The sequence below is a fragment of the Borostomias antarcticus genome, assembly GCF_949987555.1.
Source record: "Borostomias antarcticus genome assembly, chromosome: 16".
NCBI lineage: Eukaryota > Metazoa > Chordata > Actinopteri > Stomiiformes > Stomiidae > Borostomias > Borostomias antarcticus.
The window spans coordinates 20,286,070-20,314,033 of NC_140249.1; the positions used below are offsets into that span (position 1 = coordinate 20,286,070).

The window sequence follows — 27,964 nt, forward strand, 5'->3', positions numbered from 1 at the left end:
CTACTGTTCATTTCTATGTGTTTGCCTTTGTGGTTTTTCTTTCCATAGACTGTGCTGAAAAAGAGGAATCGCCTCTTATCCGCAGAGGCGAATATTAACATAAAGAATGCCTTTGGAAGATAAAATAAAAATCAAATTTCTTGTGTATGGCTCATTTGAATATAAATCAAAGGACGGTGTTTTGACAATTGGCTTCCTCTCTGTGTTGCTTTGTTTCAAATGGAGCCATCCTTGTGTGTGGGGATCGTAATCTCTATACTGCGGTTACACAAACCTACAGTACACTTATATGGGTCTTACTTTTGAAATTATGTATTTGATAGACATAACTGTTTTCATGAAAAGTGCTTTATAAATAAAATGAATGATTATTATATTGCAACCTCTATGCAGACATTATTATATACAGCACATTATCCCGTAGGTTCATTTATTGCTAACCTAATTGTAGTGCTGCTAGTACAGGACACACTAAATTATATTAAGCTACCTTCAAAGAGTGAGTAGTCATTCAGCATTCACAAAATTTATCTCACACATAATAATAAACCTTAGAAACCAGAAATAACCAGACAGTGAGAATGGTGGCCTCTCATACGCTGCACACTGTTTTCTCATCAAAAGGGAGGAAATTACACTCAAATTGTAGCATGCAAATTTGAAGTGTACTGTTCTGGGCCAGTTTATTTCCGTTCAGGTTGTTCTTTTCCAGCACAGTTCCACCTACTGTAGTGGATATGTAACCATGGATATGTAACCAAGGCGTGTGAGCAACCAGAACACAGCTCAGCCACGCTTGATTCAAGAATGGGAAAACATCATTAGAGCAAGACCATACCAGGAACACACAGGCCTAATGCTACCGCCCAATTCCTATACACTCTTAGTGCGCGCTTAGTGCTCGGCCTATCTGCTAAAGACTCTCTGTGCATGTCGGTCTGAGCCATCCAGCGAGGCCTCGACATACCCTCTGCAGAACCTTGAATTAATCACCTCCCCTAATTTGGATTGGAGGTCATCCTCCCTGGAGCCGCTTCTCAGAGCCTAGCCTCTGACTGCCCCCTCTCTGAAGCCCCACCCCTCCAGCCAGATAACATTCCCCACAGCCTTTGAGGGTTGAAGGCTTTTAATGAGGCAGAAGATCTCTGTTAGTGATGACTTTTTAATTAGTGGAAGGGCCACTTCCTCCGTCAGCAGTCTTGCCCATTCGGAGACCATGAAATTATTTCAGGATGCTTACTTTGTGCTGAAGCATTAACATTCGGGAGACACAAATGGCTGGAAGTGGTAATTGGCATGACTTAAACGTGGCCGTACAGAAGTTCTCTCCTGACTCTATTTTCACTGGTCAGATTTGAAACGTTTAGTGAGAGGGTTTCTGAAATGTGTCTCCTTTTCATCATGTGATTTTAAAAGGGTCTCATATATTAAGGGTAAAGGAAAACACACCTTACAACAAGAAACAAACTATTTCTAAAGCTTAAAAGACAACTGGGCTTGTGAACTGTGATAGAGTTGAAAGTTGAAATTCCCAGAAGTGGTGTTAATGGACAACGGGATACTACAAACAGGGAGATGGACTCTCTATTTTCGATTTTGTTTCAATCAGAATCTTTCATTACATCAGGAGGGCATATACTGTAAATACTGTGGGAACCTCACAGCTAGACAAACACAAGGGATGTGGTTACCTTGAAATGTTTTACATTATAGGAGTTCTTACAGTTTTGAACTGGAAGGAAAATGTTCAAATAGGATGTGCTAATGCCCATGAGAGATCTGTGGTCTAAAGAAACAAGAAAGAGAAACAAATCTGGTGGTTTTCTTTTCTGACAAATGTTAAGTTGGAGCAAAGTTTTGGTTATAGATAACTGAATATAGGCCCACTTGGGGAATAAAATTGCAGGCTAAGATATATGACAGAAAAATCCTGTTAATATATTTTAGACCCTTGTGTGACGGAAGAGACACTATAGAGAACCCACAAGTAATACAATTTGGGATGATTCTGCAATATGTTTTCAGCCTCCGGGGATTACTGCTCTCTCTGACACGGGCCAATAGAATACTAGAACTGACAACAAATCAATTGTAGTCCAGCAAAGTTTTGAAAGTCTCCAAGAACACGTTATTGTACACTTTATTTGATAAATCATCAGTCCCCAATACAGAACAGTTTTTTGCATGAGTATTGATTTTCCATGTGATGTGAATTGAATTCTGAAGTCTTTCCAAGATGATTGGATGAAGCAATCTTGATTTACTCCCTCAAAGTCATACCAGCAGCAAAAGACTGGTTCAAATATGTAGCTATGTTAACACCAACTGCTAAAGGCCAGGGTGTAATGTGTTCTTTCAGATGAACCTGTCATGTAAAAGGTAATTGAGTGGGCAGATAAAAAAGAAGATATATTGTACATTATTGATTCAACTGTAAAAAAGGAAAGAATGAAAAAAGAGGGCTTCATGTAAGCCTAGCGTACTTTGATCAGTTTCTCTGTGGACAGCTTTAACACCACTATAAGCATCTCTCGGCAAGCTTCGCAGAGCAAAGGGAAAAGGAATTAGAGGTTGTGCACAGTCAATCTTCAGCCATATTGAACTTCTGAACCACATCTCTAACGACTCTGTATTGGTGGGGTAGCAAAAGACAGATTGTTTTCGTCATATTTGTATTGGGTGCTAGTGTCAATGGCATCGAAGGGGAAAGGTGGAATGGCTATGCATTGGTGATCCAGGGAGAGCGGAATGAATGACACTGTCGCCCAGAGGACAGTAATGCTGCTGGGAGAGATCGGTAAACTGGAGGGAATAGGGTAGAGGGGAGTAAACAATCTCTGAAATAACGATCCTCCATCATGCCGGCCCAGTGACTGTGAGATGGACACAGAGATCAGGACCAGGGTCAGCTAGAGCAGTGGGAGACAGATAGAGGGCTACCTAAGATCAGTAAGGCTAGCCTATAGTTTGAATTAGGTAGCCTATAGGGGGACAGGCATAATACTGAAGTTGCACAAACCACTCATTGAAAGGGATTTACTTGGCATTTAGACTCTTATCAATAATGTTAAAAAAAATACAACTGCTGGCTTTACATAGTGAAACTTTCACAAAAATTAGCTTTTTGTCATTTTCATCTGTCATATTGTTTTGACCCTAGATTATACAGTAGCCTAGTAGGAGGAGGAGGAGGAGGGAGGTAGAGGAGTAGTACTGTAGGCCCTAGTAGTTTATAGTAATACTAGACTATTACTAGTAGTATATATTAGTAGTAGTCTCAGAGAGGGACCCTCCAGATACAAGACCCCAGACCTCTGCCATCCAGCACCCACCAGTGCCTCATCGTGGTAGCTGATGAAGCATTTTCCCCGGAGACAAATGTGGATGAAGCCTTATAACAGGGCACACCTCAACAGAGACCAGTTTTCAACTACAGGTCAGTTTTTCACATTAATTTGACTGTAATGTAGTATTGTGCTAGAAATGTCACTGATGACCAGGATAATTGTGATGCTTTACGTGATTTGCTTTAAGTGTTTTATTCAGGTCTTTGATAGCGAAGAGATGTGTGGAAAATTCCTTTAGCATCATGGCCAATCAATGGTGGTTCCACACCGTTGTCCTCCTGGAGCCAAAGAAAGTCAGACATCTGGTTCTTGTTGCTGTGGCACTGCACAGCTACCTCTGGAGCCAGGGGAGCACCCGTCAGGTCCACACTCCACCCGAGCTGATGGGCAGGGAGGATGTTGTCAGTGGAGAAGTGATCCGTGGGGAGTGGTGTCTGGATGCACCTATTCTCTGTGGTCGATCAGCCTGCAACAACTACCCCACAGCAGCAAAGAAGGTCAGGGAGGAGTTCAAGACCTTCTTCAACAATGAGGGCGCTGTCAGCTGGTTTTGCTGGAGGATGACTATAGCATCATCTGACAACATACATTGGCTTATTTGAACACCATACAAAAATATCCTTGGTCTTTCAGCATTTTATACTTCCTATCTGTTAAAATATACCAGACGTGTGACATGTTTATTTCATATTTATCTCGTTTCATATTTATATATGAGACACATCTCACTTTGAAGTATCTCTGCCTCTCTTTTAGCTCATAGAAATACAGTAGCATGTTGCCTGGTATTTGAACCTTTGGCACACCTAAGAGGGCAGAATGTGTAACTACATAGTTGGAGTGACATGAAGGTTGCTCAGTCAAATATCCATTGTTTTACTGTCAATCACTGGCTCTCACTTATAGATCTGCATATACCCTGTATTACAATATGAATGATTCAGTTCATTTAATGAAATGAATTAGAAAATTTAAAAAAATGCATATCTTCAAAGGTTCCACCCATTGAGATGAAAACACAGAGGAAAGCAACTGCCATTTCCTTGATTGGTTTAACACTTAAATCTCTAACATGACAACGTGTGTAAAACAACAGGCGGGTATTAGTTTAGTTTTATGATAAGAACAAAACATCTGGGTCTGTTACTTTATTCAGATAGATAAGACCAATAGCTGAAGGTTCACCATGAACAACAACATGCTCTCTGAATCAACAGAAATACTGCCGTCTTGACAGCAGGTCTCTTCAAATCCCAGTGCTAGTAGTGAGACAGCATTGATCGCTGCCATGCTCTGCATAATGCTCAGTGGTGTACAAACCCCAATTCCAAAGAAGTTGGGACGTTGTATAAAATGTAAATAAAACAGAATGTGATGATTTGCTAATCCTTTTTTGACATACTTCCAATTGAAAACAGAACAAAGACAATATATACATTTTTTTTTACCTTATCAACCTCATTGGTATTTGTAAATAAATGCTTATTCTGAATTTGATGCCAACAACACATTTCAAAACAATTGGGACAGAGTCAACAAAATACTTGGAAAGTTGAGGAATGCTCAAAAACACCTGTTTGGAACATTCCACAGGGGAACAGGTTAATTGGAAACGGGTGAGTGTCATGATTGGGTATAAAAGGAGCATCCCCAAAAGGCTCAGTTGTTCACAAGCAAGGATTGGGTGACGTTCACCACTTTGTGAAAACTGAGTGAATTGTAGTGGAGGATGGAACTGTTCGCTGTACAGTAGCCTGTGAGCTCCTTTCATCTTTCAAGTGTAGGATTCATTATTCTAATTGATGAGGAAAATAGGCAGTCCAGAAGCCTGGACAGTCACACACTGTAACACTGTACAAACACTTGTAACCTCAGATTCTGTCACACTATATGAATACTAATCAAATAATGAAACTAACAATGAAACAAACAATGAATATACAGTACAATACTCACCCACAGTATTATGGTTACATTAAAACATTTAACTCAGACAGCACATAGCCTAGATCTTGTGGTACTGCAGTGCACTCCAGTGGTTCATCCTCTACAAACAAGAGCAGAGTGAACCTGTCGTCCCCCACCCATGATGCCTATCGTCAACTCTGTTGAATGTGTAAGTGGAGTGGGCTTTTCTAGAGTAAATGTATCTATAGAGCCAGCATATAGACCCACCATATTTTGGTTTGGTGTAAAATGTAAGCATGTATTGAAAAGTAGGTAGTGAATTAAAAATTCTGTGATTAAAATAGGTTCATATAAAAAGAACCTCAAGGAATTTAAACTTTCTATAGGACAAAAAAAAACATAATTATAGCTGCTGCACATCTTAGAGTCTGGCCAGGATGAAGGAGGAAATTGATGAAAACCAATGAGAAGTAAAACTAAACTACTGGGTTACAGAAGCCCCTACAGTAAGTTTGCATAAAGGCTAATAGTTATGCAAATTAAATGTGCAGAAAGGACATTTTGAGCAGCAAGAGGAAGCATATTAAGTTCCATGACAAAGGGATGATGCTCTAAGCAATTAAGCCGGTTAGTTGAGCAAGTAGACCTCACTTCATTCATGCTCATTGACTAGTGTTTAAAAGGGTGTCTGTACTGTACATTGAGTCTGATCTGCAGTGAGTCCACAGTTGTTTGTTGTGAACTGATTGCAACTGCTATTTTTTGACTCACTAGTAAACTTGGTGCAGTTTACTACACAGTTGGAAACAGAGGTTCAAAGTACTGTTCACAGTTGAAACACATGTATTTAGCTTTACTTGTCCATTACTGTCACATCAAACAGTTTGGTTTAAATGTAATTTTTAAACCGTTACTGGATGACCTTAAGAAGCTGTCATCTGAAGGACTGAGTATCAGTGTTAAGGGAAGGCAGAAACGTGTTTTTGGAACTGTAGCTGTCATATCTGGAGACAACCTGTTATCTCACGTGATAGGTGGATTTAACATGTCCTTCAGTGCTGGTACAATCTGTAGATATTGCACGGCTACTCACTCCAACGTGAAGAAAAACTTCAGTGAATCAGATTTTGTTTTAAAGGAGTAGTAAAGGGAAAATGCATGTTTAGCCCTTTTTTAAGGTTACTTATGATCATATACAATGGTTGAGATCAAAACGTTGACAAAACTAACACTTTTGAGAAAGTCTGATAATTGCTCTACCACCGTTTAGGTCATACAATGGATGTGGGTGGGCACCTTGAAAAATCATTCAAAAACATGTTAAACTCTCGATTCTCGAGCCGCCATCATTATATACAGTGTTGGGAATTTTCCTCAACTAATGTTAGGGATTATGAGAAGGTTGTGGGACGCACTGTGAGCACACAATTACAGTCTCTTCCTTCAGCTCTTCAGCAATCCATAACTGTTAGTGAGCGGTACAACCAAGTCGATTTTCAGGACATTACACTTCTGCGAGTAACGGAGGTAGTGATGAATAGTGTTAAGTATTGTGTGAGAGATGTCTCTGTTGTGGGTCGTATGCACGCGGAAGATATTCCTTTGTTTTTTCAGATTAAATATATTCTTAACCTACACACAGATTGGGCGTTATGTGGAAAATTATTAGTTCCTCTTTCCTTCTGTCATCATTATTACACCTACTTGGTGAAATATGAGGACTGGACTGTCCTTGACCCTTTTGAGGTGGTTGATCATCAGGCTTTGGACATAGTGGTGATGATAAACTGTTAGCAGCATTTATGTTAAGAGTTGAGTGACAGTGAGAGGGGGGGTGAGGGTGAGAGAAGGAGGGTGAGAGGGAGGGAGTGGCTGTGTGTGCTGTGTGCCGGCTAATAGAAATTATGATGAAAAGAAAGAAATATCCTCACTAAATAAGACATCTGTGTGACATTTGCTTTGCCCTAATCTCTATTCTCATCAGTTGGCCAAAGTCCACACACACACACACACACACACACACACACACACACACACACACACACACACACACACACACAGAGAGAGACTTGGTACAGTACAGTACCAAATATGGTCACATGCATACATTCACACACAGTCACACTCAAGGCATAAATGATTAGCCAGATGCAATGTCTAAATGTTCAGTATATCTGTTATCAATGTATTGAAATGTGCATTTTAATAATGTATTTTGTTTTTTAATAATTTGTTTGTTTTTTTTACATGAGATCCTAAAACGTATATAGATTATTTTTATGCTGTGCACATAAGTTATGCCATTTACAAATGTGTTTATGCTGTTAATAATTTTACTAAGGCTTCATGTTAAACTGTTATGCTTGCATTGTATGCAAATGTAGTTCTTTTTTTTTTACTAATTAAATGGGGAAAAAAGATATTCAATCTGAGGTCTTGTTTGTCTTTTCTTTCTTTCACTAAAGGAGTATATCATGATGGAACTTTTTTGCCACTTAAAGGTACAAATGGCTTTGTCACTGTGGTGGTACCCTAATGGGACAGAATTGTACCTTTTCAAGAGGTACATTTGTTGTACCACTGCGTATGGTACATGGTTGTTCCTGAAGGGTACATGTCCCTTAGAAGGTACAAATAGTTAAGGTACAATTTTGCTCCTCTGACAAAAGGTACAAACGATGTACCCTTGAGGGTACCACTCCAGTGACAAGCTTTTGTACCTTAAAGGTACAGTTTTGTACTTTTTTTTCTGGACACAAATTCACCTTGGGCCCTTATACGCGCAAATAGTAACCTACATACAGTGGCGGAACAAGTTAGCCTAGTGCGCCAAGTGATTGATGGTGACATAGCCTACAGATTTTTTTGGGCAGAACATTGATGAGAAGCATGTATTACCCGACATACTTTACTTTAATTACTGTAATTCACTCCTACATTGGTTGAATACGTATTGTCATGTATACGTACGTAAGTACAATATCAAGGGCCCTGCCACAGAACTGGCTAATTTACAAAACATTGTAGGTTGAGAGCACGGTGTCTTGAGGTAGCATAGGAGTAAGTTTACAAAACATTCAAACAATTTCATACTACATTATTCATTCATTCGTTTGTTCGTTCGTTTATTTATTTGAAAGCCAGGGGCCCTTATTGACTCTCGGACCTTGGGCACGTGCCCCTTTTGCTCGTGCGGTAATCTGTGTATGGATTTAATTAAGAATACAAAATCCGAAGCAACCAACACACGTAACCAAATGAACCTACAATACTTTCAGTCAGCGACATTCTCATCGTGAACAGTATGACAAATGTGTTTAAACTGATGCCGTGGCGTTTTCAACGCCTCAGTCTCACATTTTCATAGGCTTAGATTCTAATCACTGAGGCGGGGATGGGGATTTTACCTATTTACGTATTTTGGCCCAATCCCAATACTCCCTCTTATCCCTAGCCCCTAGCTTTGGAGTGCCCTCGACTGGGTAGTGGCCCTTCAGAATGGAGCCAAGGGAATCGTTTACAATTTTTGAATGTTTATTTTTGAAGATATTGGGCTTCTTTCCCATGTTTTTTTCCACGACACCGGCAGCTGTTTCATATCACTGCCTCAGTTCGCAAAGCATTGTGTCAGTTTTCATCAACCCCTCGGTTTCAAGTCAGCATCTGCTGGGAGAATGTAGGGGTAGGGCCCAGGGCTAGGGCTAAGGGGTGTATTGGGATTGGGCCTTTCGGCCACGCACACTTTTGGCCACGCACACTTTTAGTAGGCGTATGGATTCTGCGCAGTGTTTTACATCTGCACCATTCGAGAATGCATCATTCAGCACCCTCCAGGGTCAGCTCAATTCGGGGGTGCATAGTGAATATGAGCCTACCCACCCAAAATATCATGTTGCCCATCCAACTGCATATGAGTAGCTTAGAAGAGTAAAATGTCGCGTTGTAAATTTAAAGCTTCTAGTTTAAAAGGTAAACATAGCATACAACCTAGTGGTCTCATTCGGTGCGAAAATCTACAAGTGCTATTCTCTGAGGTCTATGCCTATTCCCTTGGCACGACTCAAAAGTGAAAATGGATATTGTACACTGAATAAACGAATTAAATTGGCTTATGTGATTCGCCAAGGGAATCCTAGCAACAAATTGCGTGACCATTCAACTCAGCTCCCATCTCCACACGCTAATGCGAGACTGATGGTGCGTTCTATGGAGTCAAAATGAGGCCAGAAAGCATTGTAAACGTAAGTGAAGTATTGTAAACGTAAGTGAGGTATTGTAAACAAAAAAATATGAATTGTAAATGTAAGTGAAGTATTGTAAACGTAAGTGAAGTATTGTAAACAAAAAATATATAAATAATCACTTAATTATAAAAAAAAAAAAAAAAAAATGCATTTACGATACTTTTTTGCGTTTACAAAACCTTTTCTGCGTTTACAACACTTTTCTGCCTTTACAATACTTTTTCTGCGTTTACAAAACTTTCTTGCGCTGCAAAACATTCTGGCCTCTCTTTGACGTGGGGGCGGGGTTAGATGAGTGGCGTGTCCAGAGAGGAAGAGGCGGGGTTTCGGGATGCCCACCGCCATATATAAATCAAAACCATAGAAGAAGTCCAAAAAACGTTGAGCAGCGCTCATATGGCGGTGGGCATCCCGAAACTCCGCCTCTTCCTCTCTGGACACGCCACTCATCTAACCCCGCCCCCACGTCAAAGAGAGGCCAGAATGTTTTGCAGCGCAAGAAATGTTTTGTAAACGCAGAAAAAGTATTGTAAAGGCAGAAAAGTTTTGTAAATGCAGAAAAGGTTTTGTAAACGCAAAAAAGTATTGTAAATGCAATTTTTATTTTATTTTTTAATAATTAAGTAATAATTTATATATTTTTTGTTTACAATACTTCACTTACGTTTACAATACTTCACTTACGTTTACAATACTTCACTTACGTTTACAATTCATATGTTTTTGTTTACAATACTTCACTTACGTTTACAATGCTTTCTGGCCTCATTTTGACTCCATAGCGTTCGTTTATAACTGGGAGGTGGCAAATTGCGACTTGCTACTAGGAATTATTAAATAAAACACCGCATGAACTCGCACTTCCTCGTCGCCAATTCGGATATGTTTCTCAGCCCCCAGTTGCTCGAATGCACTAGATATAACTAGGTAACTGATATAATGGTATATAGATATAACTAGGTAACTGTGATATAATGGTATATAGCTCGAATGCACACAGGTCGGAGGTAGGTATTTTGCCACTTGCCACTTCCGACCACAAACGAACGCACCATGACTGCGCCGGCCCGTGCGGAAGCAGCAGCAGTCTTCATACTACTGGAACCGGGTTCAGCGGGGCAAGCGTTCACCTAGCGACTGTGGTATCTAATATAACCGATTTGCGCTTTTAACGCGTTTTTGTAATCAATCGTTTTCATGTTTCGTCTTTGGTAAACACCCAAACTACAAAACTGAGGTTGTTTTGGTAAAGGTAAGAGAGAGCATTTACCTCTGAATTCGCACCGGTTTCTCCAAAATGGCTCCGAACAACGTCTTCTTTCTACACGCTAGCCAGCTAGTTTGCTGTAGCGCTAGCCTAGCTAGCTGCATCCAGGCAGTTTGCTAGCGCTGACCTAGCTAGCGAGCTAACGTATTACATAAGATGGCGCCGTAACAGCAGTCAGATCATGTTTATGCTTAATTAGTAACGTTGGCTATCGGTTGCTGTTTTCGTGTGAAATAAATCTTGAAATGTGTTTGCTCAAACGCTTTGTTTCACATTGTCACCCCGTAGCTATCTAGCTAGCTAACATAGCTAACTACCCGGCAGGCTAGCTCGCTAGCTGCTACACGTTCGTCGTGAAAAGCCTTAACCTCGTCAAATGACATCGCCTTAGCTAGCTAACCAGCAAGTTAACACTGGCTACTTGCATGTTATTGATTTGGCTAGTATGACAGACATAGTTCATAGTCATATTAGTGCCAGATAATATTGCACTGCCAAATCCCTCGGCCGTCCAGCTAAACGCTAGGCAACATGGTCAAAGCTATGACGTAGTACTTTAGCAAGCTAACCACCTTGCTTTCTTTATTTGACAAAGAAACAAAGCCAACCAGCTAAGGTTAGCTAGTGCTAACTGACTAAGATTGTTCAATTGAATCCGTACCAGTTTGCTTTGTTATGTGACCTTGGACGCTATTGTTACGAAATAGTGTTAGCGCACTATTTTGTGTAACGTAAGGAAATTGGCTAGCTGACGTCAGCCAAGTTCCCCTCCGAATGTCTTTGTTATCCGTTCTGGGATCACAAGTCAGAACAGGAAGATATATCTAACATTAGCCAGTTTTAACTTGTCATTGTTTTTGGCCCATGTGATTTGATTAGGTAATTGGAACCCACTTTTCAGTTAGTCATGGTAATCTCGTCCGTTGTGTTGTAGTGCTATATGTTCTTACAGATTTATCACACTGAAAGTCCCATCTATAGATAAACTAACTACACTTTTTTTTCCCTTCAGCACCGTTTCCCCCTCCCCCCACCCCTCCCTATTATTATTATTCTTTTGAAAATTCTTCGTTGTCAAGCCGCCAAAGTGGAGAGTGTGATTGCAGAAGGGGGTGCTTCTCGTTTCAGGTAGCTATGTTTGTCTTCGAGCCCATGACACCCCCCCACCCCCCACCCGCACACTTTCTGTCCTCCCCCACAGCACCTTTCTCATTTTGTTAGTTTATAATGTAGGCTATGAACACTGCACAAATCTCAGCGCTCTGTGTAGTGTCTGACATCATAGCAGTCACACTGTCGCAGTGGCGAATGACCATAAGGAGGTAACACTTATAAAGTGGATGGTATTTATTGCTATAACAAGATCCATGAGAGTGCACTGCACATGCACAGTAGTAAATATGGTGGCTTCTATAACAATATAAATCAAATGGAATATTGTGAATTCTCTACAGTAAGCTAATAATCTCTTGTTATGGTTCCATCCACTTTGTAATTGCCCTACAGATAATTTTCTAAATAAATCATGTCATTTGACATTGATGTCATCCACAGCTTTGGACTCAGATCCATGTGTAAACAGTAGTAATAATAATAATAATAATAAACTTTATTTTTATAGCACCTTTCACACCAATAAATGCAGTTCATAGTGCTTTACAACAGAGAATGTACATTCACGGAGTGCTTCACATAAAAATAGACATAACATTTTAAAAAATAAGATGGAAGATAACACAATAAAAGATAAGAATCAAGTAAAATACAGGCAATTCACATCCATTCCACACATGGGACTCCAACACAATCTGTGTCTGGTATGCATGTATGGACACTGATACGATTACTGCAAATATATTGTTACTTCATATATTGAATTTCATGTTCATAAAATTTGTGCTCAGGTTCCCCTTTGTAAAGAATTCTACAATGGTATTTGGGTGTCACCATGTAACATCCCGGCTGCTAACCACTGATTTAATAAAGGAATGTACTACTATTAGCTGGCTACTACTGAATTAGATGTAAACTTACTGCAGTGAGCCACCGCTCCTCTGAATGTGAACATTGTCATGCAGGCAGCTGCAGTTCCAGCTCCTAAACAATTGACAGTGACAAATGTTTGTGACCACAGTGAGCAATGTTTATTCATAAAGATTTCAGGGAGACTCCACCGTGGTTGTGTCCCAAACTGCTGGGAGGCAGGGAGGCAACGAGTCATGTCTCAATCGAATATTTACAAAACAAAATGCTGCCTGCTGAGATGCCTCTGACTGGGCAGATTTTGAAGGCAGCATAGATGTATCCTTCATTGCTCAAGATCTCCCACAATCCTGTGCGCCGGCCCTGACAAAAACAACAGAGAGCAATTTTGTTTACATGACAATGTCATTTTATTAACTTAACTTTTAATATTTTTTCAGGGGAGAAAGTTACCATGTAGATTCCCAATATGTGATCAGTTTATTGCAATAACCCTGGTTTGTAAATCTGATCTGACGTTTTCGGAGATCATTGGCTGGGTCGGTTTTCCACTGTAGGTTAGTTAATGTTACATCTTTTAATTGCAAGGTTTGACAGAAACGTTGGAACAAATGAGCAAGTTGTAAAATTATTTGGGGGGTCAATAGCTTACTATTTTGCACAGCAAACCCTTTTTCCAAAATTATTTTTTAGCAATAATTGGCAGACGACTCCAAACGGGTAGTTGTAACTGACAGACATCAATTTTCTGTGTTTTGGGTGATATGACATCATGATGTTACGCATTGCTGTCTTGGAAATCTGTTTCAATCCAGACACCTTTACAGATTACTTCAGACAAAAACACTGCCTCCAAAGCATACTGCCTTACTAGACAGCAAGGCAGCTGCCTACTGTTTGGGACACAGCCAGTCTGTTCCCCCTTCTTTCCCCCCTTCTTTCATTTTGGATGGTGTCGAATTGTACCGGCTCCTTGGTGAGGGGAAGATAAGCTTGTATGAGTTGTGAATATATGCACATATGGTGTAGTCTATAATCCCAGTAATGTGATCTGAAAATGTTGATTTAGTAACGTATGTACTTGCTCTCCAATAAGATTACAAGACCATAGATATTATACAACAGGATCAATGACTTTAACAAAGCAAAAGCCGGACAGAGTAGGTTTTCTTGTCATGCTCCCAAAATGTTGAACATTTAACGGAGCCTTCTGGGTCCTCCCTGTCCTCAGTGGCATATCATCTCATGTCTGCTGATCACTTCTGTCATATCTGTACAGCGGGCATACACCTCTCCTGATTTGCCAGACAGTATCCATGGTAACTGTATTTGGGAGTATAGATGAATAGATTGCTATCTTGGTGGCGGTGTTGCATGCTGCGGGGCATGGCAAGCAACAGTACTTAGAGAAGCAGCATGTAGTCATGGGGACTGATACATTAATGACTCATGAAACAAATCATTGGATGGCTTAGCCTACAGAATGTAGCCAATGTAATTGTGTAGCTTAGGCTGTGAAACCACTGACCAAACATTTACATGGGTCAGATATAGGCAAAGCTAGCATACATGTGACGTTTCATTATAGTCTTGTTCATTTTTTAAATTTTATTTGAGTGTTTTTTCTCAGTTTCTCAGTTTTCATTGGGTTGCCATTTCCAGATATTACAGAAATGTATGTTTTGACAATTTTAGACAAAAATGGCCAATGTTCTCTCCTTGTATCCTAACAGTGCTTCTTCGGAGGGAGGTGGTAGGGGTGCACCTCAGCACTATCCCAAGACTGTCGGCAACAGGTATGTCACTGAATCATTCTCCAGGAAACACTTCTGCTTGTCATGGCCAAAAGATTTACACTTTGAGTCAAGGTGTCAAGTGTCAAGGGTGTGGGCTCTTTTACTGTCACACCTGCAGATAACATATGTAGGCTGAAAAGGTGACAATTTATGTCATTTGCAGTGTTATTGGGTCAGAGTACAGACAATGTCATTTGTATTGATTAATTTAATAGCACATCCTGTGTTTGAGCCATACTGTGGTTTCCCAACTTTGATGTTTTGCATTTGATCTCTTGGTTAAGAATGTCTTGAGCCAGCCAGTGTATTCCTGTGTCTTGTTGTCTTGCACATGTTTTTGTTTTGTTTTACCCAAGCCATGCGATCGTCACTAGAACGCAGTCAAAGTGTGCCCTTCTCCGTTTGTCTCGGCAGCGAGTTCCTGGGGAAAACCCCAGGGCAAAGCTCTCAGAGATGGGTTCCTTCACGAAGCACTAGACGAGATGCCAACTCCAGCAACGAAAAAGAGCGACACGATGCAATCTTCAGAAAAGTGAGAGGGTACGTCTCTGGCTGGAAGGTCAATTGTTCTACTTCAGTCTACAGTCTTCTTCCCTCAGTTGACTTCCTTGTCAAATCATCTCTATGCATTCGCAAACATGTCATACTTTTTGCCTGTGGCACATCAACACTGTGGCCTATGTTAAAGGTGGGATAGGTAGTTTGACGTCAACAAGGCCTCCGATTGGTCGTCTTTTTCAAAAGAACCCGCCCCTCCCTCCTGCCAATCATGATGTAGTCCCTCCCTCCAAACATGACTGGTAGGTGTGGCGAGATAGAGACCCTGATTGGTCAATACATTCGGGCGCGGTGCGTTCTTTGAATCCAAAATACAGAGGCAGCGGTAAACACCGAGATCCAAGTTTATTCTCAGAGCACTTCTGTTACTGATAGCTGAAAGGATATTATGCCAATTTCACCAAATAAAGCCAAAAGCAAACTACCTATCCCACCTTTAACTACAGGTGATGTTAACCAAGAGCAGACAACTGATACTGTTCTGTTTTTTGAACTAGCCTCTCTTTCTATCTCTCTTTATTGATCTCCCTCTTAATCTCCGCAGCATACTCAACAAGCTCACGCCTGACAAGTTTGACAAGCTATGCCTTGAGCTCCTGAACGCGGGCGTAGATTCAAAACTCGTCCTTAAAGGAGTCATCTTGCTAGTAAGTTCCCATTGGTCCAGTCAGCTTGTTGTAAATGCATCCCTCAGACTCTCTCTCTCTCTCTCTCCCTCCCTCTCTCTCCCTCTCTCCCCCCCCCTCTCTCTCCCTCTCTCGCTCCCTCTCTCTCTCTCTCCCTCCCTCTTTCTCTCTCTCTCCCTCTCCCTCTCTCTCTCTCTCTCCCTCCCTCTCTCTCCCTCTCTCTCCCTCTCTCTCTCTCTCTCCCTCCCTCTCTCTCTCTCCCTCTCTCTCTCTCTCTCCCTCTCTCTCCCTCCCTCTCCCTCCCTCTCTCTCTCTTTGTGAATGAATCATAGAACACGGTGTTCTCAATCCCTTTTCTGACCTCCGTTATTCTCTCCTCTCCCTTCCTCCTCGCTCCCTCTCTCTCTCCCAGATTGTAGACAAAGCCCTAGAAGAGCCCAAGTATAGCTCGCTGTACGCTCAGCTATGTCTCCGTTTGGCAGAGGACGCACCAAACTTTGACGGCCCTTCACCCGAGATCCAAACATCCCAGAAGCAGAGCACTGTAAGCGCAGTTAGGACGGGCCCTGCTGGCAGGGGGCTCCATGTGACCATGCCACATTTTCTAATTATGTTACTGTAAAGCAGGGATGTCAGTCAAGTTTGCCTGTAAATAAGTGATTAGTTTAATTCAAGGGGCGGAGTCGCCGGTCCGACCTGAGCTCATGTCTTCTTTCTTCTTTCTCTCTCTCCCTTTTGCAGACCTTCAGAAGACTGTTGATTTCCAAGCTTCAAGATGAATTTGAAAACCGCGCCCGGAATGTTGAAAGTGAGTCATAGTCAAAGTTCTCTCTCTTAAGTCGAATTTTGTTCTTTAAAATGCCACCATACTAATTAAGTTATATAATTCACCCCCCCCCCTCTTTCTGTCCCCTACCCCCAGTCTATGACAAACATGACAACCCTCTCACTTCTGAGGAGGAGGAGCAGCGGGCCATCGCCAAGATCAAGATGCTGGGCAACATTAAATTCATCGGGGAGCTTGGCAAACTCGACCTCATCCACGAATCTATCCTTCATAAGTGCATCAAAACAGTACGTCCCGCTCCAAGTCATGCTCATAGCCTTGATGTTTGGATCAGGGATTTTACGTTTTCTAAGCAGTGCCGCCGCTTACATACGTGTCTGTATGTGTCTGTCCGTCCGTCTATCTGTGAGCATGAGATTTAGACCAATCAGGAGTAGCCAATAGCGTTGCTTGCTTAACCACCTGGGTGTGATTTTTAATTAAAACTAGTGTTTTTAGTTTTTTTTATAGGACTGTAAGTGCCGTCTAAGTCTGTGTTACGACTCTTGCTGCCCTCTGTACCTCAACTAACACCCTGCCGTTCTCCACTCCCTCTAGCTTTTGGAGAAGAAGAAGAGAGTCCAGCTCAAGGATATGGGCGAGGATCTGGAGTGTCTCTGTCAGATAATGAGAACGGTGGGGCCAAGACTTGACCATGAGAAAGCCAGGGTACGTTCAATCCCACCCTCCCTCCATCCGCCTGGCCGGCTCCTCGGCGTCTGTCTACTTGGATTTCTGCCTAGTTTTCACGTAAATTTATGTGCGCGCATTTGCACACTGTATGAAGTGAGTGCTCTGTGTTGTACAGCGTGTTTGACTGTGTGTGTTTGTGTCCTGACTCAACCCCCCCCCCCCCCCTCACCCACAGTCTTTAATGGATCAGTACTTTGGCCGTATGCACTCCTTAATGAACAACAAGGAGTTGCCCGCCAGGATCCGCTTCCTGCTGCAGGATACCGTGGAATTGCGAGACAACAACTGGATCCCCCGCAAAGCTTTCATCGACAACGGCCCCAAGACGATCCACCAGATCCGACAGGATGCAGTCAAGGTGAGCGGAAGGGCCTAGAACAGTGGTATAGGATGCATATTACCATTGTAGCACTTTTAGATTGTCTCAGAATGAAAAGTGCTTTATAAACCAAATTATTGTATTAAAATGTTTGGAGTGTACAAATCATCTTGTGTGCTAATATCTTGGATCACTGATGGTTTGATTAGAGCCTGTGTAACATCCCAAAACTTTCAATGATGTGATTATAATTGGTCTTAGACGTTGTGAGTGATATCTCAACTGAGCTTGTATGTTGTGTGTCGACCACTCCACCCCCCACCCCCCCATCTGCAGGATTTGGGCGTCTTCATCCCAGCAAACATGGCTCAAGGGATGAGGATGGATTTCTTCCTGGAAGGCTCCTTCATGACCAACCGCATCAAACTGGACAGGGAGTCTCTTGGGGGGCTGGCTGACATGTTTGGACAGATGCCAGGTCAGTAGCTTTCTCTCGACCCCCTCTCTCTCTGTTGACTGTTCAAGGCCGTGTAAAGATAACCTTGGGGGCCTTCTTTGTCTTGGACTATTTACGTGTTTGTTTGCCAGTATTTATTATTCATGCTGTCTTCTATTCATAAATCAAGTAAAACGTTTTCCTGTTGTTGTTTTTTTCTGTTTTTGGCTGCCCTCCCCCCCCCCCCTCCCATCTTCATCAGGTGGTGGGATAGGAACGGGCCCAGGGGTCATTCAGGACAGGTTCTCGCCCACACTGGGACGCCATCGCTCCAACCCGCTCTTCAACGGCCACGGCAACCACAACACCCCCCAGCCCCCCTCTCAGTTCGACATGGGGGCCAAGCCCTTCATCAACAAGTCCAACCAGGTAGCCTAGCAGCTGCTCTCAATATTTGTACAGTAGCAAATATGTGATGACATGCTAATATGCACATTTATTGTGCATTTCCTTTGAGTTGTTTATGTAATGAAATCAGGATGTTGTGATCGTTCTGTAATAAGGATATTGATATTGCACGCCACAGTTAAAGTTAAAGTTTCTCTTGGTCAGTTTGGTGTTGAGAGCAGGTCTTCTCCACCGTTGTCACCAACTGATAGTCTTATATGTGCTCCAGGTTCAGAACCAGCATTTCCTCAACCAGAACCAAAACCACCAGGCCCAACAGCAGGTCCAGTCCAAGGACATGCCTCCACGGTTCAGCAAGAAAGGACAGCTCAACTTGGATGAGGTCTGTGCTCAGGGCCCGCACCCAGTCTAGCCACATTCCTGGTCAAAGATCTTCTTACTGATCACTCAAAGCATCAAATATGTGAAGTTAAACAGGAACTTCTTTAGATAGACCTATCAGCATCAAAGGTTGGATCGGGGGTAAGTCCCTACGACATACTATAGTCATGTACTTGTACATCAAGTTGCCTCACGCTAAGGAATCAGGAGACAGGCTTCTGTCCTGTGTGGGCCACTAGGCTCGAGAACCATTGGTTCTCAAGGCTACTTACTTAAAGCAAAACCTATAGCAGTACAAGGCTATGCTAAATGGAGCCTGCGCTGGCTTGTAGGGTATATTCCCTGAGAGCAAACCCATGCCCGGTGATTATGAAAAGACGCGTTATTCTGAGGAGTACAACCTGCTGCCAATCTCTCCTCTGTCTCGACTTCCTCCTCTCCTCCTGTCTCCTTCCTCCTCTCCTCCTCCTCTCCAACTGACGGCAGGTCCGTTGACTGCGATTATGAGATATGAGGGCATGATATCTACTGAGGGCATGATATCTACTGACGTCGAACGTACGTTTTTAAAGAAACTATACTAAAACATGATTTTCCTCGTGTCTGTGGCTCACATCCCCTCACAGATCAGCCTGAGGCCGGCACAGTCGTTCCTCCTCAACAAGAACCAGGTGCCCAAGCTGCAGCCCCAGATCCCCACCATGATCCCCCCCAGCGCACAGCCCCCCCGCACCCAGACCCCCCCACTGGGACAGGTACAGAGAGACCAGCCTCACCCGGCTCTGAGGATCCAGAGCAGAGAGATGTACACACATATACGCACGAAGCGAGTACACACACTGAACTCCATGTCAATTAATCTCCAGGGATGTAGTGTTTTTAAGCTATTTACGTGTTATAGCTTAAAACAGCTAACACGGCTGTTTTTATGTGAGTTTTGATATTGTGGGGATTTATTTATTTCTCTCTCTCTCTCTCTCTCTCTCTGTCTCTGTCTCTCTCGCCCGCCCCCAGTCTCCACTGCTCGGCCTCAAGACCAACCCTCCGCCCATCCAAGAGAAACCCCAGAAGACCAACAAGAAGCCGCCGCCTGCCAAGGAGGAGCTGCTGAAGATGACGGTAGGTTCCTCACAGGGGCCCAGCACACAAGCCGTCGCTCCCAGAACCCACTGTGGATATGTGTTAAAGGGACCCCGAGGAGTTTATTTTTGGTTACGAAAGTCTCATTTTAATGTGGGTGAATCTACATTACCCACACTTGTTTATGTGTCCATTTTCGACAAATGTCGTTTCTTGTATGTAGTTTATTTCTAGATTATTATTTCGTGGTCGAGTTGTCCAGAACTTCCTTGGAATGACGAAACGATTTACTGCAGTAGCCTACGCCGCCGACGAGACAAAATATGACCGTTATATATTGTCAAAAGTAACGTTACTAGTAAGACCTATGTAATTACCTCGTCGGTGGCCATCGTTCCGTCTTCAAAACACCCGGCTCAGGTAGCTAAGGTTTACGACAGTGCGCGAGGAGGCTCATGGGAGATGTGGTCTTTTTGGGCAGAAAACACTTCCGCTTCCCGAAACTCCTCGTAGGGCCTTTAAGTCATAACAATACGTTTTATGTGCATAGCGCCTTTCAGTACACATTTTTGACAACCAAGCAATACCTACATAAAACACCCTTCCTTGGTAGCATCCTTTAGCCTGCAGCTGACCTCTCCCCCCCCCCCCCCCCCCCCTCCCCAGGAGACGATCATGACCGACTACCTGAACAGCAAGAACCTGGCAGAGGCTGTGAGCAGCATCCGGGAGATAAAAGCTCCCAAGCACTTCCTCCCGGAGATGCTGAGCAAGGTCATCGTGTGTTCCCTAGACCGGCCCGACGAGGACAAGGAGCACGCCAGCACCCTCATCCACGCGCTCCGCTCCGAGGGCCTCATCACCGGGGAGAACTTCATGTTGGTACGAGACCCACAACACAACATAGATCAAGGAACACACACAGGCGCACATGACAAGTGTGATCGTTCTAATGCACGTTGTTGTTGTTGTTTTTTAAGTCACCTAACCCCCCTCTCTCGTCGCCAGGCCTTCCTCGCCGTGCTGGACCAGTGTCCTAAGATCGAGGTGGACGTGCCCCTGGTGAAATCCTATCTGGCCCAGTTTGCGGCGCGCGCCGTCATGGCGGAGCTGGTGAGCGTGGCGGAGCTGGCCCACCCCCTGGAGAACGGCACCCACTTCCCCCTCTTCCTGCTCTGCCTGCAGCAGACCGCCAAGATGAAAGACCGCGAGTGGCTGACCGACGTCTTCCAGCAGAGCAAGGTCAACATGCAGAAGATGCTGCCCGGTAGGTCCCTCAAAGCCTCATAACCCAATCCACCAAAATGTTTTTCAGTTTCCGTGGGGCGTTATCGACGATAACCAATCAGAGCATTGAAATGTGTGTTTATCATCGTATCAAGTGGGAGCAGTCGTTATGTCAAACCTGCCCCATATTAGAAAACAGTTGTGATTGTCCCGGCAAATATCTGCCGCATGGAAATCAGTCAATGGGAGCGTGACCAGACTGATCTGTGGAACGAACCAGGATGTGGGCTCACGTGATCAGGCCGGCGAAGCTATCCTAGATCCCTCAACCATGCTCGCTGAAGTTGACAGCACACCCTGATCAGGGCCAAATTGATTACAAGCTGGCATCTAGCCCCTTATTCGTGTGCGTGTGCGTGTGTGTGCGTGTGTGTGTGTGTCCTGGCAGAGATTGACCAGAACAAGGACCGCATGCTGGAGGTCCTGGAGGGCAAGGGCCTGGGCTTCCTGTTCCCCCTGTTGAAGCTGGAGAAGGAGCTGCTGCAGCACATCAAGGCAGACCCGTCTCCACAGGCCATCTACAAGTGGATCAAGGACAACATCTCCCCCAAGCTCCACACCGACAAGGGCTTCGTCAACATCCTCATGACCAGGTAGGCCACACGACACCTGGGGCCTCATTTATCATTGTGGATACACCCTATTTCATTTACACCAGATTGTTGTACTTGGCTTTTTTGTGTATGTATCTCACAATGTTTCCCATTGAGTTTTGGCATGATGCATCACATTATTTGCGGAGAAAAGCAAGTACAAAAATCAGGTGTAAATGAAAAAGGGTGTATGCACAATGATGAATGAGGCCCCTGGGCTGTCAGGTCAGGTTCATGTAATGCATGTAAAGGAAAGGGGGGTATTCCAGGACTATCTACTGGTTGAGTCAATCAATCAATCAAAGCTTTATTTGGATAGCGCATTTCATACCCAGAGGCAACACAAATGCGCTTTACAGAGAACAAGGGAGGTGGGCATACGACCCACTCTCTACATATTCCAGAGGGAAGCAAAAAAACAGTAATCACCCGGGGGCCAGATAAGTGAGCTGTAAAAATTCTTCCCTGACCCCTCTCAACAAGGCGATCGAGCAAGCTCCAGGAGTAGTAATCCCCAGGAACTCATTCATGGCTTTTAATTTGTGTATACCCGTCTTCCTCTCCACCCACCCCCAGCTTCCTGCAGTACATCTCCCAGGAGCTGTGCATGGCCGAGGATGACGACGAGCAGCTGGCGGCTCCCTCCAAGGAGCACCTGGAGCAGGAGAAGCAGCTGCTGCTGGCCTTCAAGCCTGTCATGCAGAAGTTCCTGCACGAGCACACGCAGCTGCAGGTCAGCGCCCTTTACGCCCTGCAGGTGCACTGCAACGCTAGCAGCTTCCCCAAAGGTGGGTGTCAACGGGATCGAGACCCAACACACACGCACGCACACACACACACTGTAGTGTTTTCCCATACATAGACTTAAGCCACAGCCCCTGACACAGTTTCATAATGAGAGCCTCCCTGTTCTCAAATGTGATGGATTAATAATCTTGATACCGCTAACGTCACGTGCTTCGCAGCACACACCATCCCTTCTGCCTGTCCTCTCACTCTACTACCGACAGCCTCATTAGCCGCACGTTCTACACACACACACACACACACACATCTCCAACTCCAACGTGGCTCAAATCATCCAATGCTGTGCTATCGCGGCTCCTGTCAAACCTCAGGTGTGACTAGCTAGCCAACTAGTGTTGCAATGAATACAGCTGTTGATTCAAATCCACAGAATCTCACAACTGTCAACACTCTCAGCTCGCTAACCCGCTAGTAGGGCTAGGTATTGGCAAGGACCTCACGATACGATATGTATCATGATACGGGGGCTACAATACGATATGTGTATCTATATTCCCTGTCTTGTTCTGTAAATTATCCTTGTGCAAAAAAAAGTGTACTTTTTTTTACTGTATCGATACAGTACCACAAACGATCGATACAATATCGCTGAAAACAATATTGTGATGTACTGCTGTATCGATTTTATCGCACAGCCCTACACAGCGATCCGTCCACTACGCTAGCTGCTTGTCGTCTCATTTACGTATGGTACGGTAGCTAGCGAACGTTGGCCTAACACACACAATATAAACTAGATCGAGCTAACTTAACTTGCCTTGTCAACCCCCTTCCAGACCTCCCCCGCTCCCCCCGCCCATAACTTAAACTCCAATCCTGTGGGAAACACTGCTCCGCCCATATCAGAAACATAGACACCGAGTGTGGGCAAAGCACAGACTGTAATGTACATGCCCCAAGAGACTAGGGTTCACATTCCAGTCCCAGGAATGTCTGAGACCGAGTACTTGGGCCATGTACTTTGGGGGGGGTGGGGGGTGGGGCGGCAGTAACTCAGGAGGTAGAGTAGCCGTCTGGGAATCAGAAGGTTCCCTGTTCGATTCCAGCTCCTCCCGGCAGCGTGTCGGAAGTGTCCTTGAGCAAGACACTAGCTGAATCCCAAATCGCGCACTTAGGCGAAAGTGCAGAGCACTCGCGGCCTTGTGGCCTTACATGCGCGTTCCCGCTAAGTCCACAAGGGCTCAGGGTAGTTCCAAAACGGAATTGCTAGGTCCACAAGTGCGCCACGCCGCCATTTTGCGCACTTTAACCGCACTTACCGAAAGTCCGCAATTTCACGGACTTAGGAGCAGAAAATACCCACAGCCCACCGCGTCTCATGTGACACAGTGCTTGAGTGCATCCGAGTCATGATCCGAGTGCATCACACATAAATGATGACATTTGCAGATAACACAACATTTATCTTGAAATCCACATGCTGCAAACATATCCCCCCCAACCTAATTTTTTAATTATTATTAACTTAAAACAGACGTCAATCGGTCAATTTGCAGAGCTGAAGGGAGCGTCAGAGCAGCCTCTGCGTCAGAGGAACGCGGCAGCCAATGAAAACGAAGTGGGAGGGGCATTGAGCGAAACTGGAAGTGCTGTCCCATTTAATTCACGGCCCTGCACCCTCTGGCCCTTCCAGCTGACGTCAATTAAGTGCTCAGGCCTCAGGCCACAAGTGCGAGGGGCCGCAAGTGCGGTTTGCGCACTCAGATTGGGATTCAGCTACTGAATTCAAACCACTGCCCTTCCCCCGGGCGCTGTAACGCAGCAGCCCAGCATTGGCTCAAATGCAGAGGCGAATTTCTCAAAGGGGATTAATAAAGTGTAATTATTATGATTGATTATTATTTTTGTCTGAACAAGTCCCATTCAACTGTGCTCACACTCTTTGGTCTGCAGGCATGCTGCTGCGCTACTACGTCAACTTCTACGACATGGAGATCATCGAAGAAGAAGCCTTCCTTGCATGGAAAGAAGATATTTCCCAAGAATTCCCTGGAAAAGGAAAAGCTTTATTCCAGGTAATTGCTAGTCCTGTCATTGTTTTCGCTGCGACCAGCAGCTCTATAGGTTGTTCTGTCGGTTGGTCGTTCGATCGGTCAGTCCACAAAAAATGTCCACAAAAGTGCAATGCTGCTGTTGTCCACAAAAGCATTGTGAAATCACAGCTCTTACTAATCACTAATTAGACAAGAGAGATGATTCAGCCTGATTGAAAATGCTTGTAGCCTACTCTATAGCTCCTATGTGGTCGCAGCTATTGCGAATTCACACTTGTTTCAGAGATGTGTATACTTGTAGACAGAAAGAAAAGGGGAAATGGACAGCTTTTGTAACCATAGCATTTAAAAACTGATAAATGCCCGACTAACCGAGCCGTTATCCCGTCAGGTCAACCAGTGGCTAACCTGGCTGGAGACAGCAGAGGAAGAGGAGTCTGAGGACGAGGCCGATTGAGGATCCGCGACTAGAAGAGGCACCAAAGCGTAGAGAAACCTCCCCTCAGACACACGGCTCCCTACTACTCCGCTTCTCTCCCCCCTGCCTATTAAACACCTACATCATTTAACCACTGCGACACGGCACTCGGCTGCTTATGTCCTGCCAATAGAACGCAAAGCATACTACCAGGGCACTGCGTGATACCATCCATTTCTTTACACATTTCAGCCTCCTATGTGACATAGGCTAAGAAGCAGCATTTCATCATTTGCTTATTGGTCGGTTTAGTTTTGGAGTCCCTGTCCCTATTGTCTAGCCTATATGAATACTAAGTTTTGGACTGGCTCGACTACATAATGTGTGTTTGTTTTGCTCTTACTGTAATAATGTAGTTCTGTCATATTTCTTCACTGTGACACCAGTATTGCTTTCCCACTCTTTTATTAACTTGAGATAGAACGCTCTGCGCCCTCCACTAAAAGGCCAATCCTAATAGCATGATAGTATAGAGAATTTTTTTGGGCCAAAAGTCAATGGTGGATTAGGAGTTCTTGGTCAGCCTGTCTCGGACCCATCCTCACTATTTTCTTTCCCAAACCAAAGTGCTCTTGGTCAATGCCCTACTGCTGGTGAGGAGCATTTCACGTTTGTGTTAACAGAGAGAGCCTTTTCCTCCAAGCAAGGCTGTAGTTTCATCTCCCTCTCAAACGTGAGTGGTCGCAATACTCTGTCATTCTTTAATATATGTTCTAATATCCTAGAAACTGTAATCATTGGTGTGCTGCAGTAATGTTTCAAAAAGATGCCTGTGTTTCTACCTCTTAGTTAGATGGGCTTTGTTTTTTGGTGTTCTGTGCCCAGATGACCATAATTCATTTGAGGAAGTTAGAGCCCAAGTACATGCATAAGTCATTGATATACTGGTCTAACTTGCACAGTAACCATGTAAGATATGGGGTTTCCTATGAGGCCCCACCTTTGTGGTTATCAAGTATTAAAATCAAGGAACTGAAGAAATTAACTTTTTTTATTATTATTATTATTGGACAAACAAACCCAACCTGTTCACCTATTATGTGTATCAGACAGAAGTGACAATGTATATTTGGCCTTTTTCAATTTGCGACATTAAGCATGAAATGTAACTAAATTTTGTCCTGTCTTTTTTAAAAATTGGCGAATAAAAGTTGACATGAGAAATTATGTAATTTTGCATTGAGGTCCCCCTTCTAAAAAGAAAAAGGCTTGTGGAATGGCAACAGTAAAGTCTTAAAGATAATGACAAATTAAAATGGGTAACTTTGCCCCACACGATTAGCCTATGCTCACAAGCCATGTGTATGATAAGACAATGGGTGTGGATCATGTTGTATTCTAGTGAATGGTATTGTGCACCTCTATTGCTTAATTGTCAATAAAGTCCAATACTTGAGCACCAAATAGTCTTTGGCTTCAAACTGATCACTCTTCACAATTTGCACCCTGCAACTCTGTATATCTTCATTTCACAACAGTACACTACACATCCCTGCAACTCAATAAATCTCTGTTTCACAACCGTACACTATCTGAAACCATAACAGAATAACAGGAACTTTGTTCTCATTGAGATGTCTCCCTACATGGAAAGCAGGATGTTGGGAAGTATGCACAGGGATAGACACTATAGGGCTGAATGAGATGAGAACTTGACATTTGAAGTGTGTTGTTGGTCTTGAGTGTCACAACAGGGACTCCATACCCCCGTCATTCCTCATCTGTTGGGATCCAGAAGTAGTCCACCACCTTCCTGCCTCTCCGTGCCTCTGGCCGCTCTCCCCCCATGGAGGTGGGTGACAGCTCTCCAAAGTGAGTCGGACCCAAGTCCTTACCCGCGCGAGGGGCAGACACCCTCAGCATGGTCCTGGAAAAGGAAGGGTTAACAAACCACAATGAACGTGATATGTCAACGTAAAAACTTGAATCCCAGACATACTGTAAGATTACTGTCTATAGTTGAAATGAACTGGACACGAGTTTCCTTATCAAGTGAAAACAGTCCCACAGGCACAACTGCACACCGACAATGCCTAGCGCGCCCTAGGCTAAAAAACATGCCAATATAGACTCCATTCATGGCAGCCATTTTAATGCCTCTAGCCCTTCACTAGACTTTATTTGAGCTCCACCTGAACGTGGTTACCTGGATGGGCTCTGGCCTCCATCCTCAGGTCCAGGCTCAGGTGTTGAGATGTAGATAGGATCCCCCTCCTGAAGGCAATCAGATGGCATGTCATCCATTAAAAGAATTGATGAAGTATGTTATTTTTCCCCCCCTGATTTCCAGTGTCTTTAAAGATAAGTATTATTTGTCAGTGATCATCTTACTGTAAAGTTCCTTGGAGTGCCGTCCTGGTTTTTCAAAATTTTCACCCTCTGGTCACTCTCGGTCATGCACAGGAAATAGCTCTTGATGTTGGCTTGACACTGCAGGTAAAAACCAAGCAATAGCTCCGGAATAAATAATAGTTTATGTGACAGATACACAATACCTATGGTCGCCTTGCCCTGGATGTTATCCAGCGACTCAAACCACTAGATGGCGACTCACAGCTTTGTTCTGCCTCTGCGACTTGAGGTCCTCCTGAGCTCTGAAGATGTCCGCCAGGTTCTGGTGCTTCTCCCTCCAGCTGAGGCACTCGGCCGTGCGTTCCTGCCTCTCCTTCTCCGCCAGACGCCGCTCCTGGTCGGCCTCCTGCTGCGCAAGCCCCGCCCTCTCGCTCTCTTCCTCGGCCGCCAGGGCTCGCCTCCTGGTGTTCACCTCCCTGTGGGAGTGGAAGTCAACATACCAGTTAGAACCATCTAGAAAGCTCTGACGCACGGGCCTTGATGGTGTATAATACTGATTACCGAGTACTGTAGGTGGAGATTTCCCCCTTCATATAGTGTACACACCCCAAAATACTCTTCATTCTATGTGTATGAAATAG

At 43.9% G+C, this 27,964-nt stretch overlaps 1 protein-coding gene across 1 annotated transcript; it reads left to right on the plus strand.

Moving 5' to 3' along the window:
• Positions 1–3,589: 3,589 nt before the first annotated feature.
• eif4g2b (eukaryotic translation initiation factor 4, gamma 2b) lies at positions 3,590–26,426 on the plus strand (the record flags this gene model as incomplete). Its single annotated transcript, XM_084451367.1, has 22 exons — positions 3,590–3,886; positions 10,698–10,751; positions 11,779–11,894; positions 14,483–14,545; positions 14,960–15,085; positions 15,648–15,750; positions 16,142–16,273; positions 16,471–16,537; positions 16,652–16,803; positions 17,114–17,224; positions 17,424–17,606; positions 17,904–18,045; positions 18,266–18,432; positions 18,680–18,793; positions 19,419–19,547; positions 19,807–19,911; positions 20,539–20,754; positions 20,881–21,139; positions 21,548–21,752; positions 22,329–22,540; positions 24,453–24,574; positions 24,945–26,426. 22 exons carry the CDS (start codon positions 3,590–3,592, stop codon positions 25,008–25,010), a joined length of 3,141 nt encoding a protein of 1,046 aa, XP_084307493.1. The 3' UTR covers positions 25,011–26,426.
• Positions 26,427–27,964: the final 1,538 nt, after the last annotated feature.